Source organism: Cygnus olor, chromosome 6 (genome assembly GCF_009769625.2).
Source record: "Cygnus olor isolate bCygOlo1 chromosome 6, bCygOlo1.pri.v2, whole genome shotgun sequence".
Classification (NCBI taxonomy): Eukaryota; Metazoa; Chordata; class Aves; order Anseriformes; family Anatidae; genus Cygnus; species Cygnus olor.
In genome coordinates, this window is record NC_049174.1 from 4,257,419 (window position 1) to 4,275,723 (window position 18,305).

The window sequence follows — 18,305 nt, forward strand, 5'->3', positions numbered from 1 at the left end:
ATCTACCATGACTTTCTTAGTTACAGACAGATGTTTCGTTAGAAACATTTTGAAGAATATTTCTGTCTTTTGAATTGAGGTCTTTGTAGATCTTAATCTGAAGCTTAAAAATTCTAAACTATTCCAGTAGTCACATTTCTTTACTCAGGTAATAACCGGAGAGACAATGTTAATCATATATTTTAAATAAAGCATAAGGAATTAAAGATTTTTTATCCACCAAAAAGTTTTGCATAGGAAGACTATAACATAAATACAGGGCTTGTTAATTCCTGTGCATCTTCAGAGATAGACAGTAAAGAATTAAGAAATTTCCATTAAGAATAAAATGCCTTTGTGACAGCTACAACAGCAGTTAAATTCTGAAAGGGTTTTCCTCACATGAAAAAAAGAAATAAAACAAAGATAACTAGTGCTATCTAATAATCTGGAAAAGGCAGCAATGAAAGAAATGATTAAATCTTCCCCTAGGAAAGGCAGAGATGTAGGTAAGAACAAGAAACATCAAGTTATTAAGTAGGGAGCTATGGCTGGCATTGCAATAGAATAGGCTATTGGGCTGTCCACAAACGTATATTCTAGTGAATGGTGGAAAGTCAGTGTTATCTGCATAGCCAGGTTGTCTTGCTGTTTTGGTCAACGCTTCCAAACACAATCTAGGGCTTCTGCACATGCTGGTTGCCCTTGTTGTAAAGGAAGATGAGAATCCTGCTGTTTACAAACTCTGAAAACTCAGAAGCTATTATTTGCAAACTGAAACATAGATATGAAAGCAGACTTTCTGAACTTACAGATGTCTTCCAGCACCTGTGTTTTGAAAAAAAAAAAAAAAAAAAAAATCTTGCATCTCCAAAATCCCACTTTTTTGTCTCCAGTTCCACTCTGCCAATGACAATTAGTCAGGCCTGGGCTCCAATCCACTGCTGGTATGCTGTCCCATTATGTAAATTATTGCTGTAAGACTGCTGAGTCTGTTCTATACCAAGTAAAACAGGTAACTCCTCTCGTACGGCTTCCAGCTATTAAACACCTCCCTAAATGCATCTGAAATCTGTAAATATTGTGGTGAAAAGACTCCAGTGAGCCAGTCACCCAGAAACAAGAGCTGTCTCTTTAAAAATATTCACAAGGGCTTCACAAAGAAATCTAATAAAATTTTGAGTTATTGGAGGTGTAAGTCCAAATATAAGAATATTTGGGAATTTTTTAGTGACTTCTTAGATGTAAAATCAAAGTACTCCAGATAGTTTATTAGGTTTAACCTCATCCTTGTAAGAAATGTTACGCGATTCCCTGCTTGACAGGGAAAGAAACGTGGGCACAGACTTATTTTAATAAGCATCTGGTGAAAGATCACGCAGCAAAATGGTGGCAAATTCAGAAAAACTGTGGATTTCCTCTACCTGCCAACAACACTGCCTTTGGAAGCAGACAAAAGCTTCATAAATCAGCTATGGCTTTTAGCTGTATGCCTAGCTGGACATTCGGCAGACAAAATACTGGAAAAGGTGCTGTTACTGGCTTCAGATATAAACAATTCTGGATGGTACCAACTGTACCAACTGGTGCAGGCTGACTGTATATGATGTGTTGTGAGTGCTATGTCCGGGACATACATGACCTACGGTGTAGGAACTGCACGGTTTGTTTGCACTATGCAAAGCGTATGCATCATGCCTCGTGTACTCCGGACAGGCTGGCATTATTGTGCGCAGATCACTCTATGCTGCACATGGTACAATCTTTCCCTGACATCCAATAAATTCAGTATTCACAGACATGTTGGACCCACTGTGTACGCGCTGGACAGAACATATATCCTTCTGTCTGAGAAATCCCACAGGCATACAGGAACCATTGCTTTTTAAATGTGAAAGGATGGGAAGTATGTTTTCTTGCCCTTTTCTCATGCCCTAAATATCACAGAAGTGGGTCATTAGCCAGTTGGAAAAATAATGAGGATAATGACTTCAGCTATAGAACCCAAGGCACATGGATAAATTACAGCGAGTGTTCAGTCAGAAATGGTTATTTGAACTTTAATCCATCCAAATTGTTGTCTAGTAGCCAAAAAGGGGCTAACCAGCAGTGCTTCTCTGATCTGTGTTCCTAGTGGTACTGTACGGAGGGTAATAAATCTCTTCAGGACCCAGCTCTGCTGCTGCTGTGTTAAGTAAGGTACCTGACAGGCCAGGTCAGGTCCCAGATCTACCCGGTGCGGTGACCAACATATATCAGTGGCCAGAAACGCCACCAGTAACAGGGGTGGAAAAGGTGCCAGTCAGGCATGTTGGCCCCTTTGGAAAATGTAGTTTTAGGAAAAGGAATTATCTTTCTATCTGTTAGTAAAGAAGAATGCAGTTTAAGCAGTAAGGTTTTAGAAGACAATCAAGAAAATTTCTTTAATTTTCAATGCCAATCTGAGGAAAGCTTTTGTGCATTTTCTGAGGAATGCACCATAAGAAGCAGCACTGAGCTCACCCAGGAGAGCCAACCCCATTAAAGCAGTAATTTCAGGCTTCCTATGTTTATATGGATTTTTATTCCCGTGTTATTTTTTTTCCCAAGGTAGAGTTCCCTTTATGCAAAGGATAAAGCGTGATTCACATGCAGAAAGACATCTAATTAATACAAGGAATACTTTGAACAGGATCACAGGAGCAGCAAAGCCAAAACAGATTAGTGGTCTATTATGTCACACACCTGCTGCAGGGATGGCCTATATACTTTGGGGGGGGGGGGATAAAGAGAGATTTCATGCAGATAGGGAGGAACTTTACGGTGTTAGGGAATAAAATAAAGACTTCAGCCTTGGTAACTCCCATTTACCACACGAACCGCGCCCCCCCCAGCGGGCAGGCGGCTCTACCTCAGTGCCACACGCGGGGGGCGGGGCTTGTGGTAAGGGGCGGGGCGTGCGGCTGATGGGCGTGTCGGTGGGCGTACCCGGCCGCCGCCTACAAAGCGCGGCGCGCAGCCCCCGCGCTTCCGGCCCCGCCGAGCTGAGCGGAGCCGAGCGGAGCCGAGCAGGCGCTCGGCTGCCCCGCGGCACAGGGGGCCTGCCCGCCCGGCGCGGCGCATAAGGCCAGCGCTTTCCGACTTCAGCTACAGTGCTAGCTAAGTCGGGGAAGGCACCACGGAGCGAAGCGGCGCGTCCCAGCCCCGGTCCCTGTCTCTGTCCCGCGGCATGGCGCGGGGAGCTGAGCCCGCGGGCGAGCGGCGGCGGCGCTGCGGTCAGTGCGCGGCCGGGGGGGCGAGGGGCGGCGGGCATGGGCACGGGGCTTGGGACGGCCGGGGGGCGAGGGTACGGCCGCTGCCAGCCCCCAGCGCTCAGTTCTTGTTCCCCTCCAGGCTCTGTGCTCGGCTACTTCACCTCTGCAAAGTTCCTCCTCTACCTGGGGCACGCGCTGTCCACCTGGGTAAGTACAGCGGCAGCACGGGGTAAAAGTGGATGTGCCATACCTGGTGTTAGCATCCAGCTAAAGGGCCCCCCAGGACAGCATGCCAGAAGGATGGGGCTCTCGCTGCTGCACCTTGCCATCAGAAGCCTTCATTCACAACCTTCACGTGCTGTGCCGCAGTGTGTTCAGTTTCCAGTAGCACGTAGGACTACTCGCAGGGCCTGATTCTGTACCTTTTGTGCTTTAAGTGACTACAGAGCCAGTGAGATTCCCCGTGGAGTGAGCTGTCAGTGAAAGACATGAAGCATGGTCCAGAGTAGAACGTGAAAGGCAGGTCGTTGCAACTTGTAAATGGAAGGCTTAACTACTTAATGCTCTTACAAATAGGAAATATTCCGTGTTTGCAATAGACCTGTTACTGCTTTCTAGCTAACCTGTTGAGAGTGTCAGGGGGCTGGTCCTTTCTCTGTCAAAGTGCTTAGCTTCTGAAATACTTTCCTTCTGGACTAAATTACTTACTCTGACATTTCTTATTAACTTGAGCTGTGGTTCAGTAACCTTAAAATATAAACAAAAAATAGAGGCTCTGGTCATCTTTTGTATAGGAAAATGAAGAATAGAACCTTGTACTGTAATCCTAAGTTTCCTTCAAATGACTTGAATCAAGAAGAAATGGAGAATTTCCCCCCCCCAGTTTTCCCTGCTGTCTCCCATGCTGGATTTGGGCTGGATTAACATGGGCTTTGTATAGCACTGGACAGGTTGATGCTATACGGTTACAGCACTGTGTGCCTAGCTCTGGCAGTGCCTTGCTTCCACCACCACAGAAGGTCGTGTTGGTGTCCTGTTAATGGAAGGAGGCTCGGAGTGGTATCAAACACTTGTTTAAACAAGAGCAATGTTTTAGCAATTATTAATATTATTGAAAGAGCTGTGTGATGATGTACCTGTTTGGCTCACCATTCTTTAGAGGCCAGGCTTGTTACCTGCAGGAGTTTTCATCAGCAGTGCCAACAAAGGGCTTACCTGGCAGTGCAGCCAGCCCTGCTTGCCCCTGGCAAGGCTGGCGGTGGGGCTACTCGTAGCAAGGGAGGGTGACAAAGCAGGGTTTGAAAACCCTGGTGCACACTATGACAAACAGGTTGCAGGATGTCTGTTCAGCTGGTTAGCAGCATTAATAGTATACTCCTCGTTCCACCATGTTTTCTTTTGTGCTGAAAACCTTGACTCAAAACAAACACCGCCAAAAAAAAAAATGCCTCCAGACCTGCTGAAACAACAGAAATGCAGCTTATTTTGGCAGAACTGGTGCAGGACTGCACCTTCTCTATCTCCTAAGCTTTAGTGTTCTTCTGGTCTGAACATTTTTTAACAGGAAACAGCAACCAAGCACCTTTATCTTCAGAACTCAAATGACTATAGCATCTTTGTTGTAAACCGTCTATGTCCACAAGACAAAGCCTAGGAGAAATGGGGATTTGCTGTGGTTGAGAGAACTTAACTTGGTTTCCACATTGCTAAGACATGCCCAAATACAGAGAGAAGCTGTAAATGATTAAATACAATGTCTTCAGATCCAAACAATGCCTAGCATACCTTTCTGGCTCTCGTTAAGTAAAGCATTTGAATCTGGGCTTGGCTGCAGTGCGTTGCTCTCCTGGAGTCTCAGACCGCATGCTGTTGTCATTATGTATGTAAGTCGTTCGTGTCTATCACTCAGCACCAAAGAAGGAACAGAATGAAACTAAGTTAATCTAGGTGCTACCAGGCTGAGTACTTGTCAAGAGGTCAGCAGCAACTTCCCAGCTTTGTGGCACTGCAGAGCTCAGGAGGCCCGGCAGCAGCCAGGCTCGTGCTGGGGTGGGGTTGTGTACATCCACTCTGAGGTGGTTTATAAGGGTAATTATTACAACAGAAGAGCTAAGAGCCATCTTTAAAAGTTTGGTGAAGCTAAACAGCTATAGTTATTAGAGTTGAGATCCCCATATTTTGAGACTTTTGAAGTGGGATTAAGTTATGTAATTAAGGTTTTGCTCATTTCTGAAGGTAATATATACTGTTGAAATTTCAGTAATTCTTACACACCAGCTTCAAACCTCTGTAATTCACTAATGCTGTTCTTCTGTGACACTAACTTATCTTTACTTGCTCTTTATGGTTTTTAATTCCTGAAAGAAACCATCTTTCCTGATAAGAACATCTGTAGTTACCCTAGAAGTTAGCAGTGTGTATTGGCCTGGTCAAATTACTCTGCATAAATGTTGGATGAGGTTGAACAGAGTTCATAGGCTCCTTAAGCAAATCATGTAGCAAAATCATGATCTCACTGGAACCAGAGGAGGCTTCCTGTGAATATCAGGTGAGATTGGGTTTTTCACTCTGACAGCAGACCTGTTAGAGATTGTCACTGACTTTCACACACTTAGGTGCTTTTAAAATTACTTTCATAATCATTGAATTCTTATCACAACTGAAACATCTCTGCATAAAGAAAAGCCAACAACTTCTATGATCAAATTTTGATGTAATAGTATTCTTTTGACTTATTCTTCCACCTTAAGCAGTTATCCAGGCTAATCAAAGTGTAGTTAATCCACCTGCATAGATTGTAAGTGAACTTTGGTAAAGAGATGCCTCAGGTCATACTAGGCTTAATTGGATGCTGGACTTGGGAAATGACATCCCTGTTCTCTCATGGCTGGAATACTTACTATGTGCTTCTACTAAACATGGAGTAAAAGTGGAACATATCTTAGAGAACGCATTAGGGGTCCTTAGAGAATGAAAATTCTCTCATGTATGAGAAGGCAAATCTAAGCCAGTTGTGCCTGGATACACATTCTTTTATTCGTTATTTAGAAAACATACTAAATACCCAGATTTTTTCCTTGAGTAGGTGAAATTTTGTTCCCCACATAATTGGCATGTAATTCTTTTTCTGCTCACTGTTAAGGAAACAAGTGTTTATGCTCTGAAGAAGCCTCTTTTGGAGAACTCCGTTAACTTTAAGTTCTTTGTGTGTCTATGCTACACTGAAGACTTGCATCAAGCTTTGTAATTATGTTGCCCCTACAAATAGCATGCATTTTATATCTCTCTCTATCGCTGTGCTGCTTGACAGATTTGGCAGACTTTGCTTTGTAAGTGCTTCTATGTTGTATCTTCTCCCCCAGCCCTTTAGAGTACTTGAGGTTCTTAGAAATTTGTACTATTTGCTGTTTCACATAGCAATTGCTTATTTTAGATAAGGCAACAGAAGAAAACAGTTTCATCTTTCATTTATGACAGACTAACATTAGGAACCCTTGCAAAACAAACCATCCAAGAATAGTATGAATGATTGTATTTATCTGCCTTTTGATTAAATAAAACATTTTCTGTAGTGTACTTCTGGCAGCATGTCTAAAAATAGTGAGATGCCAACTTCCATCATGTGACACTGTTAAAACCTTGATGTGTATTCATTAGCAAGCCACAGGTCTCTTTGGCAGCAGACCTAAAGATGTTTTGAATAGTAGGAAAATTACATCACTTGGACATGTTTAGTATTTTGGGCTTATTTTTTGCATGCTGTTACTGGTATTGGAACATTGAAATTCTGTGTTCTAAACACCAGTACTGAAATGGGCTAAACTAGCTCTGCTATCCCATCTCTTAGTAATATACCCAGGCTTACTGTTAAAGATGGTAAAGATGTCCCTTGACTTCAGAAACTTCAGTTAGCATTCAGGAATGTGTAGGACACCACTGTCCTTGATTTGTCCATCTCTATGGACTATATTATGGCTTGCTTTGACTAGACTTTTGTATTTTAAAATGGCATCTAATGAGCATTTTCAAGAGCAAACTGCTGTCTTGATTATCAATGCTATTTAAATAATTTATCACTAAATCTGTTGTTAATAGATGGTCTCTGGAGAATCCATGTAAGCTTTCTGAGCCCTGGTGGATGTGGCCGGTAACAAACGTTGTTCTGTATTACAAAAAAAATGAGGATTTTTGGTGTGAGCTTAAAAATGTATGCTACATTTGATTAGTACAGATGATTTCAGTGATGCTGGGATAATCAATGATGACAGGATGCATTGATTAAAAAACAAACAGACAGCCACCCCAAAATCAAAACCCCCACCTCTGTATTTGTAACATATCTGATACTTCTAATACAGATATTTTCAGGGCGTTAGTAAAATAGTCAACTAGCGTGCTTGAAAAGTGCAGATAATAATGCTGTGTGTAAACTTTCTGTTACTCTTAAAGGGAGATCGTATGTGGCATTTTGCTGTGTCTGTATTCCTGGTTGAACTTTATGGAAACAGCTTACTCCTGACTGCAGTCTATGGACTGGTTGTGGCGGGATCAGTTCTTCTCCTGGGAGCCATTATTGGAGACTGGGTGGACAAGAACTCCAGGCTCAAAGGTTAGATGTCCAGAGCAGGTTATTTACTCAAGGACAGATTAAATTAATGACAAAGCTGTTACTTAACTCCTGAAGTCAAATATGAGAACTGGGCTTGCTCATTTTATTAAGGATAGTCTTTCAGAGTGGTCATAACTATACAGAATGTCAAAGACAGGAGGTAAACAGTTTTATATCATGATACATTCAGTACTCAGGCTAAACCTATACAATATGTAGAGTTGCATAGAAATTCAAAATATAAAAAAAATGGGTTAAGGTAAAAGCTACAGGCAAGTTCTTTACCTTCTAATATGAACACATCATGTGTTATTTGTTGTCTTTTGTCTAGATATAAACATCTGCATAAGTGATAACATTGCATTTGTGTTACACTTGTTTGAAATATGTCTGCTCTAGTCTGTTTTAAAAGTAACGTGGCATCAAGTTTTTCATATACATGCTTGCTTTCCAAGAGTTTATGCAGTAGCATCACTTGCATGCTACACTGAAGATGAATTTTAGAGGCTTAAGTCAAGTATCTTGACCTTTTAAAAATGGTGTCAGCATGCAATTTTTTTGACTGAGAAGGACTATTTAGGCACTACTTCTAGCTCTAAAGTTGCATCAGTCAGTAGGTTCCATTTTATAAGACAATGGAATATTCCAAAATCAAAAGTGATATATACTTTTTGTTTTATATTTGAGTTGGGAGAATAGGAAGCTAACAAATACTTAAAGAATCCGTACATGTTCCTAAATTATAACCTCTGTAAGCTTATAGTTTACTAATGTTCATGGTTATTCTCTTTTGATTTAAAACAGTGGCGCAGACATCCTTGGTTGTACAGAATGCATCTGTCATCCTGTGTGGTATTATCCTGATGATTGTCTTCTGGTTTAAGACACAGCTTTTGACCTTATACCATGGATGGCTTCTTGTGAGTGCTCAAATTTCTTAATAAGGAATTCTTTTATGAAGAAACTTCTGGGAGTACGGGAGACAGATGAACTTTTATTTTGCTCTTTCTGTTTAGACACTGCTGTGAGCTAAAACTGGCAAGTAAAACTGAAGCTAGCTGGGGAAACAAGTGATTGTTTTCTTTTAGGAATTATAAAGTAGACTTGGTCTTGTCTGAAGAATAACAGTAGGTTGCATGATTCAAATGTGAAAGTGTCTTTTTCTCCTTGTGCAAGGTAGGAGTGAAGATCTCCCTTCATCACTTTTCTCACCATGTAACTTTTCCCCCCATTTCTCTAGACGATGTGCTATATCCTGGTTATCACGATAGCAAATATTGCCAATTTGGCCAGCACTGCCACAGCGATCACAATTCAGAGGGACTGGATTGTTGTGGTTGCAGGGGAAGACAGAAGCAAACTGGCAGGTGAAATACATTGCCTTTTTAATACTTGAAATGTCTTACTTTGAGTTTGACTTCACGCTAGAATTTCACAGAGATCAGCACACCTTTGAGTTCCAGTTACTGTGAGAAACAGCAGGTAAAAAGGGCTGCCTTTATTTCCCCCTTTCCTGCTCTGTACCAGACTTAGATTAGAAGTTACTGTTGTGCTTACAACTCAGGTAGCCCTAAACTACTTTTGTCCTTGTTTAGTCCTAATGCAGCTTTGTCAGAGGAAGTCTTTATTCTTGTCAACCAAATAAACATGCACCAACTCCTAAACCAAATAGTGAGTGTTTAATAGAAAAGCTATTTAACTTTAAGGCACTGAAAGCCAAGTGTTGCAATACTTTATTTTTAGGTCCCTGGAATGAAACAGAAAACTGTTGCGTAATTGGGCTCCTTACTTAGGGATCAAAGAGATACATACGAATGAAGTCCAGAACAATAAAGTATATGGATCGGGAAGCTGCCAATAGGAAATGCTGTGCATGCGGATGTGTTTGAAGTCTCTCAGTTCTCTAGCATTAGTGTCTAACTCAAAGCTGTGGATGCTTTTTCAGTTGGAACTGAATATTCAGTATTCCTCTGACAACTGATACCTTTGGTATTAGAGTCTGGACTTAATCTCCTTTTTGGCATAGTAAATGTTTTTCCTCCTTTTTCCCCTTTCTTGTGCAGTGGCATGGCATTATTAGGAGAAAGAGTTCCCATTCAGATTCTGCTGCAGCTTGGTGGCCGTGACACTCCTTGGATATGAGAGATTTGGGGATCTTCTGTGCCAAGGAGACATTGAATCTGACTGCCCTTTGCTGGGAGTACTCCTAGCAGCAAGGCAGTTCACACCAAGGGATATGTGATCGATCTTGTGCTATGCTGCTGCTCTGATATAACAACTGCCTTCTTTTGCAATGAACTTGGGCATGCTGTAGGGACTCTGATCAACCCTGTGAGGAGATTTAAGCTTTCCCAGACAGAGGAACTGATACTGAAGTGCAAACAAGGCACAGAGCAGCTTGACATTGCTAAGACATTTATAGCTCATTGAAGTAACTCTGGGACTGAAAGTTCCAAGTCTGAGACACTTCTGGAGTTTAGATACTTTGAGGCTTAGACAGCATTTCTGCTTCTGGTCTCTAATTTTGTAGGAAGCTGCCTAAATTATCCATAAAGTTCACATGCCTGAATCATTTTAACGATTTGAATCATAACTGCAAGGAATAAATCTGCAGTGGATCTCCTGTGAAGGAATTTTACTTCCCCATGTCATCCAGGAGAGGTTTGCTGTTAATTAGATGCCTGAAGTGTCTCGCTTTCATTTCCAAGTATACAAGTTCTCCATTAGTCTTCTGTTTTGACCTTGCAATGCTTTTCTAGGTCATGCCTTTTGTAGAGCAGCAGTACCAGTTAACTTTCTTTATGCACGTAGGAAAAATATGATCTGTGCACAGTAGCTTTGAAGTTCTAATGGTTCTCATTAACCTTTCTTCTTATGTTAGTTCTTATTCAGCAGATCATGCTCCCCAATCCCTGTGTGCCTTCATGAGATAAGGTACAGACCACACCTGCAGAGAACTGTTGCAAAGGAGGCAGTCATGCCTCTGTACAGCTTCATGGGTTCAGACAGTTACATGACCACTTACATTCTGTATTGAAAATTCAGGCAAGAGGTTACTATAAGTTCTGATGCAACTCAATTTTAAAACCAACAAAAAGCCCAAACTAAGCACCTTGGTTCATCAGATCTATGTAAAAGCAAATCTCTCTCAGGCTGGATAAGGTGGTTTTGTACTGAGTCATAATGTAACTTGGAGACTGAGGTTCCTTAATGTAAAAAATTAAATGCCAGCATTGACTTTGCAGCAAATATTGTCATCTATCTCAGCACTGTTAGATTTCTTGAAAGAATAGCCTTAGTTAAATAAATCGGTGCAACAGGCAAATAATAATTGCCTTGGATTCTTCTTCTTTCTTGTCCATGATTAATCTTTCTGTTCACTCTGATTACTTTGTAGCTCTCCGGAGTTTGAAAATACTGTCCTTACCCAGATAAAACAAAGCTTAGTTCTTGGAGCTTCTAAAGCCAAGTATTAGGCAAGTCTGACTTTACTCATCGTAGTTAAATATCAGTGAAGTACTTAATACTGAATTGACTTTGAATTATACAAATTCTAATTTGAGTAACCTAAACCAGTCTCTGAATGCAAAGGAACAATTCTCTATAGATTCAGTAAGCCAGCTTTATATTGCACTAGTTTCATTTTCCCTTGAAAAGCTTTATTTTCTTAATAGGAATCTAAAATCATTTTGAGATGTATTGCTAAGCAGCCCGAAGCCTTAGTGTGTAAAATCATGGAGCATCCAGGAGCTTTTAGGGGCAGAACAATGGCACTATTAATTGAAACCCCCAGCAACCTAGAGGGCATGATGACTGAAGCTGATTGGACTGGGGAGGGTGAGACATCTATCAGCAAATGGAAGATGTATTGTGGGCTTCTTGTTTTGCCTGTAAACATCCAAGTGTGGAGCAGAAGGGAGGGAGGACTTTGCTCAGTAAGTTCTTAGAATGCCTATGGCTACCATCAATCAATGTGACTCGATAAGGAAATTGAAAGCCATTTCAAAGGTCTGCTGCTATCATGGTGGGTACTGTGGTCACCACATATTAGAAGTGAATGGAGGGAGATTGTGGCTGCTAAAATTATCTTTTCAGGAATGAATTCTACCATGTCAGGTTTCTGTTAATGTCCAGAGTTGTGCATGCTGTGTTGGAATGTTAGTGAGTCCATAGCGTCACCTGAATGTAAGGGCAGTCTGTGATCTAGTGAGAAAGCCTTTTACCTGCAGGAATAAGCTTCCACTGTAAATGCAGAATCCTAAACCTGGAAGACCATCTGCAGGCAAAACTGACAGAGGAAGGGTTTGGCTTATGAACTCTTGGATTGGTCTCAGTAAATTCTGACATTGGAACACTTTAAAAGGGTATCTAGCAAATTCCTGTTCCTACTGAAATCACTTCAAATTGAGTCAATGCTTATTGATGTGTGTGCTTATGTGCAACTGTCAATTACGTTAGTGAATGTTCCACTGTAAGTATTCAGCAATTCATATCCTCAAATCATTCTGACAGATATGAATGCCACGATACGAAGAATCGATCAGTTGACCAATATCTTGGCACCAATGGCAGTTGGTCAGATAATGACATTTGGCTCTCCAACGATTGGCTGTGGATTCATTTCTGGTTGGAACCTGATGTCAATGTGTGTGGAATACCTGCTGCTCTGGAAGGTTTATCAGAAGACCCCTACTCTGGCTCTCAAGTGTTCAAAAGTTGAAGAATCAGAACTGAAACAGCTGAATGCAAAAAAAGGTATTGGAAACACAAACATAACTGTTGGAGTCCGTGGTATCCTCACTTTATCAGTCAAAGTAAAATGAAATTGTTGACTTTGGTCTTCTATGGACACTGCTTTGAAGCTCAAGCTTTTTGCTCCTAGCTTGAAGCTTTCAGTTTTTGGGTAGGGATACAGAGACTCCTAAGAGTGATACTTCTTCATTCATGCAGCTATTTGACAAATCCCATAAAATGTAGCCCCAAAATGAATGCTTTCCTCTAAATCCTGCAGTCTACCCTGTTATTCAGGACTGATCTTGTTGAATGCACCCCTCCATCTGTATCGCATCTAAAGGGCTGATAAAGCCCTTTGCTCTGGAGTGTCTATGAGTAAAACAGCTTGTGTAGGTCTCTTCCTGCTAGCTTATCTCTACTTATGCACAGTAGTAATGGCTTTCAGGAAGATATAGAATAGGCGGTAATATTGCTGATCTAGCATGTTTTCAGTTCTATGTGCTGCAGGAAACGGTGGAGGAAAGTCTGGTTTGGCCATCTACTCAACTTCCTTGGCCAAGCTGAACAACTAGGATTTGCAGTATAGATGGCTGGAATGCTGACCTTTAAGGCAACTGTAAAACTAATATCAATATTAATTTTGATTCTCTCTAATAGCACAAAATTCCTTCCAAGTAGTCTTTTTGTTATGAAGCACTTGAAATGTGCCAGATACTAGAATGCAAGACTTGAGCATTTCCCCCATAGTGGAGATACCAGTATGTAAATACTACTGAAAGCCCATGCTATGCATGGTACTCCCAACTACGTCTATTTTTTTTAAAGCTAGAAGTGTTTGTAAAGAACTCTAGTTTTCTCTTCAAAAGTGAGCTGGCAAATCTGTTCTTTGCTCAATATATAGTGAGTTAGGAGGCTGCTATTAAAAGTGCTGAAGGAGACTTTTCTTCCCAGGCACAGATGCTTTGTGGTCCAGTAGGCTGATGGCAGCCTAGGATAGAGGAGCATGATAAAGAGGGCAGAAGGCTCTCTCTCTCTGAAACCAGCTCTTCTCTGCTCCTGGTGAATGAAGCATTTAGCAAACATGAATGTTCTCTTAATCTTTGCTGTTGCAGTATTTTGATTCAGTAGAGGACTTGCAGTTTTTGAAAGTTTGCCAAAATACTTGAAGTGTCTCCATTGCAATATGGGGAGTTTAGGCAAATATAAACACTGCTGTGACTTTATTTTTTCAATTTGCTTGTGACCAGTGGAAGCATGGTGCCTTTTTCTTTTACTAAAGGAGTAAGCATGGAATTGTAGGAAAGCATGATCTAAGGTTTTGAAGCCTTTTGGCTTTGGTAGGCTTCAGCAAACTTCTGTCTTGGCTTTTCTACCATAACATATTGACATATGTTTAAAAATTCCCTACTTTCTCTGGTTAGTTCATTTAAACAAAAAAAGCTGCATTAAAATACTAACTAATGCAAGCTAATACTCATTAAGGAAATAATTTCCTTATGGAAATGAATCATTCAGTCAAGTATGAAGAAAGCATAGCCTGCTTCATTCTCACCAGAGTTTAACTGAAAAAGCAGAAGTTTAAAATGATACAGAAACTTTACTTCATCTTACTATGCAGGTGAGATTTAAGACAGTTAACTAAGCAGAGGAAAGTTGATGAGCAAATTTAACTGAGGCACTTCTGGAGCAGTGAGCTTACTGCAACCAATTGTCTTGCAGTTCCCACTCTGCAGTTTCCTGGCAGGAGTGTATCTAACAGTTATGTTTCTGTTTACAGACAATGACATGAAACCTGCTGAAGGAGTGCAATTAATTGTTGAGAAAGATGTAAGTGGCTTTGAGCCCCAACAGGAGAAGGAAGTCGGCTGTGCTGCCCGGGTTGCCGAGCCTTTCATCACATTTCGTGATGGATGGGTTGCGTACTACAACCAGCCTGTGTTTCTTGCAGGCATGGGGCTTGCATTTCTGTATATGACTGTTCTGGGCTTTGATTGCATTACTACAGGCTATGCATACACTCAAGGTCTGAGTGGTTCTGTGCTAAGCCTTCTGATGGGTGCCTCGGCAGTCACTGGCATCATGGGAACAGTGGCTTTCACCTGGCTTCGTCGCAAATGTGGTCTGATTCGCACGGGCCTTATTTCTGGAGTCGCCCAGTTTGCTTGTCTGATCTTATGTGCCATCTCTGTATTCATGCCTGGAAGTCCTATGGATTTGACGGTTTCCCCATTTGCTGACATCAGTGCCCGGTTGTTTAAAAGTGAGCCATTACCTACTATTGCATCTCCAGGAGGTGAGCCTGAAATGGCTTTGGCAACTGGAATGCCCAACTTGTTAAACGGGTCTACTACTCCTGCTAACAGTGGCCCAGAGATGAGTCCTGAGCCCGTGCCTTTAATCTCTGTTAGTCTCCTGTTTGCAGGGGTCATTGCTGCTAGAGTTGGTGAGTATCACATTGCTATTAAAATCTGATCTATTGATTGCTTTTAATTCTAGAACCTGTGCTACTTGTCAACTAAATACAAACTTGAATTGAGAATTGTAGGCTACAGTTGGTATTGCATCACATTTTTAAGTCTAATTCGTTACACTTAACAGGCAAATGAAATGTTCTTACAGTAGTATTGCCAATGCAGGGACTGCAGTTCTAACTTCTTGTATATCATTCTGCACCAACATGAGAAGTTGTCATACTTGGATTAGCTTGTTCTTATTAGCTTAGCTTGTTTTTTGGAATGATCATCTCTAAAATCTCTAAATAATCTTCCTTTCTTCCTTCCTTAAAAGCATGTTAATACAAAACAGATCTAAACACTTCTGCTACAAAAACCTTCATATTTTGCAGTGTACTAAAGTTAGTTCATTCATGAAATAAATTCTCTTCTTTAAACTCTTCTTTAAACTTGTGACCAGCAAAGGAGTTTAGAACAGGAAACTTTGATTTAAATGACAGCTTAATTTTCTGAGGATTTGCCAGATAGTCTAGTATTTGTCAACAGTAAAAAAAAAAGTTAAATATGTACATGTAGTAAATTTCATCTGTAGAACTTCTGTACTCTTAAGAATTTCTGCAGCTTTTGCTGAATTTTGGAGGAAGAAAATACTTGATCCACATGTAGGAAGCTTTTAGCAATGTAAAGTTGCTGTAAAACAGCTATTTAAATAAGGAACAGGTGAGCAAAACATTGTTTGCTTAATAGATGTGTTGAAGCAAAATGTAATGGGCAAGTTAATGGGCAAGCTGTTTGTATTAGTTCAGGAAATATGAGTAATGGGGAAATAAGTCTCTCTTCACCGTGCCAGTGTGAAATGCATAGTATTCTAACAGGAGGTTAGTTTGACCTGCATATTTTAGGCAGAAATAAGTGTTCACAAACATGAATTAGATTGTGTCAATAATGAAAGCTTATCTTGAGAAGCCCAGTTGTATGGATAACTTTTTTTCTTTCCTTAGGCCTTTGGTCCTTTGATTTGACTGTCACACAGTTACTCCAAGAAAACGTGGTAGAATCTGAAAGAGGCATCATAAACGGTGTCCAAAACTCCATGAATTACCTTCTTGATCTGCTGCACTTCATCATGGTCATCTTGGCCCCTAATCCTGAAGCTTTTGGCTTATTGGTGCTTATTTCTGTGTCTTTTGTTGCAATGGGCCACATAATGTACTTCAGATTTGCTCAGAAAAGCTTGGGAAAACAACTTTTTGCTTGTTGCACTCCTGATCCCAAAGCAGTCTCTGATAGTTCACTGCCTGGTAATACGTCCACTGTCTGAAAGGATCCACTTCTTACTAACTTGCTACACAAATATCATGGTTAAAAACATATATGGCCTTTTGTTACCATGTCTAAGGTGTTTCTCTAGAGTTGAATGCATAACTTAAACATGTAAGGAAGCCTTCCCAAGAGAACCAAAATCTATTTTAGAGAGCCTGCACAAATGTTTCATGTTTGGCTAGGACAACCTAGCTGGATCTTCATGACTAGTGTTTCAAGGGAACCTCAGAAATAATACATCTAGTATTTGATCACAAAATAATGTTGAATTTGTCCCCAAGACCCCTACAGTGATACTGTTTTGCAGTTAAATGTAGTCACCTTGTGAATTCTGAACAATTCTTTTGCACATTGAGCAAAACAAGGTTTTTAATTAGTTGCTTCATAGAAAAGCTTCATATACCATATTTGTTTTTTCTATTTTTCCCCTAACCATAAACATTCTGTTCCACATATTTCTCCCCTGTGTTTTCAAAAGGGTTAAAATGTCCTGTTCCTAAAGGGAACTCTGAAGTTCTGATGCTTTCCCCAAAGAGCTTTTTAGTATTATATCTGTTCTGGTTTAACTTTATAGAAACACCTGTGTAGGTTTTTTTGCATGTTTTCTTACAATTTATATTAGCCATAGGTACAAGATATTGTATTACACTGTTGCACTTCATAAACTAGAACATAACCTCATTTTAGCAGAAGCTATTAATATAATGTAACATTATAAAGCATGGCTTTTTTAATTGCAAATGACATGTCTGCTCAGGTTTGATGTAGCAGAGAGTAGTAAGGTCAGGAGTACTGGTACAGAAAACTTAAAGTCTGGGCTAACTTAGCCTTTGCTTTTGACTACAAGCAGCTTTAGTTTATTTTCAAATGCTACTGTTTTCAGAAACCCTCTTGAAGTCTGATGTATTGGAAAATGGTTAGTATTCCAGGCAGAAGAAACGAAGTGGATGACTTGCTTTTATCTGTTTTACATTTATGTGGATTTTGACTTAGTTTGTTCTAAAATACTGCTAGAACAATGAGATGTTGGATTGTGTGGCCCTCTAAAGCAACTTCAGAGAAATGGAGAATGATATATCCCTCTGATTTTCAAGAAGTTCTTGTGTTAGTTGACCCTGCACGTGTACTAACACAGTGCTTCTGTAGTCTTTAGCCATTTATGCACTTTTGTGGAAACTATTCCAAGCACTTTGCTTTTCTGTAGAGTTGAAATCTGTAGAGTTCCAGGTTTTCCTATGGTATGACAGTATGGCCTTTCGACCTAAATCTTTGTAAAATGTTTGTTTGCCAAATTATAAGAAGTATGCAGAAACATGAAGGATAATTTTCACAAGTTGCTGACATAACTTTTAAGGTTTTTATTTTAGGTACTGTCCTTCACACAGTCATCTATGTTGCTAAACTTCGACCCTGGAATGTAAGTGTGTAAACTCCATTGACATTAAAGGCGTTACACCAGGGCTGAATCTAGACCATCTGTCTTAAAATTTGTGGTGATTATCTAAATTGAATGTAAACCACTTCTAGTGGCTTTTGTCTCACAGTATTTTGTAAGAAGAGTGAAAGTGAATGAATGGGAATCCAATGTACAATCCACTTGTAGCCCTCAGGATTCAATAACTGGATGTAATAATTTTTTGCCTCTAATGGACCAAAACTAATCATTATTAATATGTTACTGAAGGGTTCTCAGGGATGTTTTCACTATGTTTGTGTTTTCTTTGTCCAAGCTTTGGGGTTTTCTTTTATGTAATATGTCAATTAGAAGAGCTTTAAAATTTGTGACTCAATCCTGAGTGTAAATTCTTGAGGAAAAGGGAATTTTGCCCTCAGTAGAACTTAAATCAAAGAGAAATAAATCAAGCTTAATCTAGATTTGTAGAATAAAGATGCCCAAATAATTGCCTTTACAGCATATGATAGGGAATAGGGTTGAACCAGTAAGGAATTTAAAAGTAGTAAATAAAATGTCTG

At 40.3% G+C, this 18,305-nt stretch overlaps 1 protein-coding gene across 1 annotated transcript; it reads left to right on the plus strand.

The window, feature by feature from the left end:
- Positions 1 to 2,985: 2,985 nt before the first annotated feature.
- SLC40A1 (solute carrier family 40 member 1) lies at positions 2,986 to 17,797 on the plus strand. The gene is made up of 8 exons (XM_040562265.1): positions 2,986 to 3,233; positions 3,352 to 3,419; positions 7,662 to 7,821; positions 8,626 to 8,741; positions 9,062 to 9,188; positions 12,334 to 12,576; positions 14,333 to 14,998; positions 16,010 to 17,797. Exons 1-8 carry the CDS (start codon positions 3,188 to 3,190, stop codon positions 16,327 to 16,329), a joined length of 1,746 nt encoding a protein of 581 aa, XP_040418199.1. The 5' UTR covers positions 2,986 to 3,187; the 3' UTR covers positions 16,330 to 17,797.
- The last annotated feature ends 508 nt before the right edge of the window (positions 17,798 to 18,305 follow it).

Excerpts from the sequence above, each read along its gene's own strand:
- SLC40A1 (XM_040562265.1), top strand. The coding sequence starts at position 3,188 with ATGGCGCGGGGAGCTGAGCCCGCGGGCGAGCGGCGGCGGCGCTGCG. Across the intron at positions 3,420-7,661 it reads GGCACGCGCTGTCCACCTGG|GGAGATCGTATGTGGCATTT; the intron begins GTAAGTACAGCG and ends TTACTCTTAAAG. Across the intron at positions 9,189-12,333 it reads AGACAGAAGCAAACTGGCAG|ATATGAATGCCACGATACGA; the intron begins GTGAAATACATT and ends TCATTCTGACAG.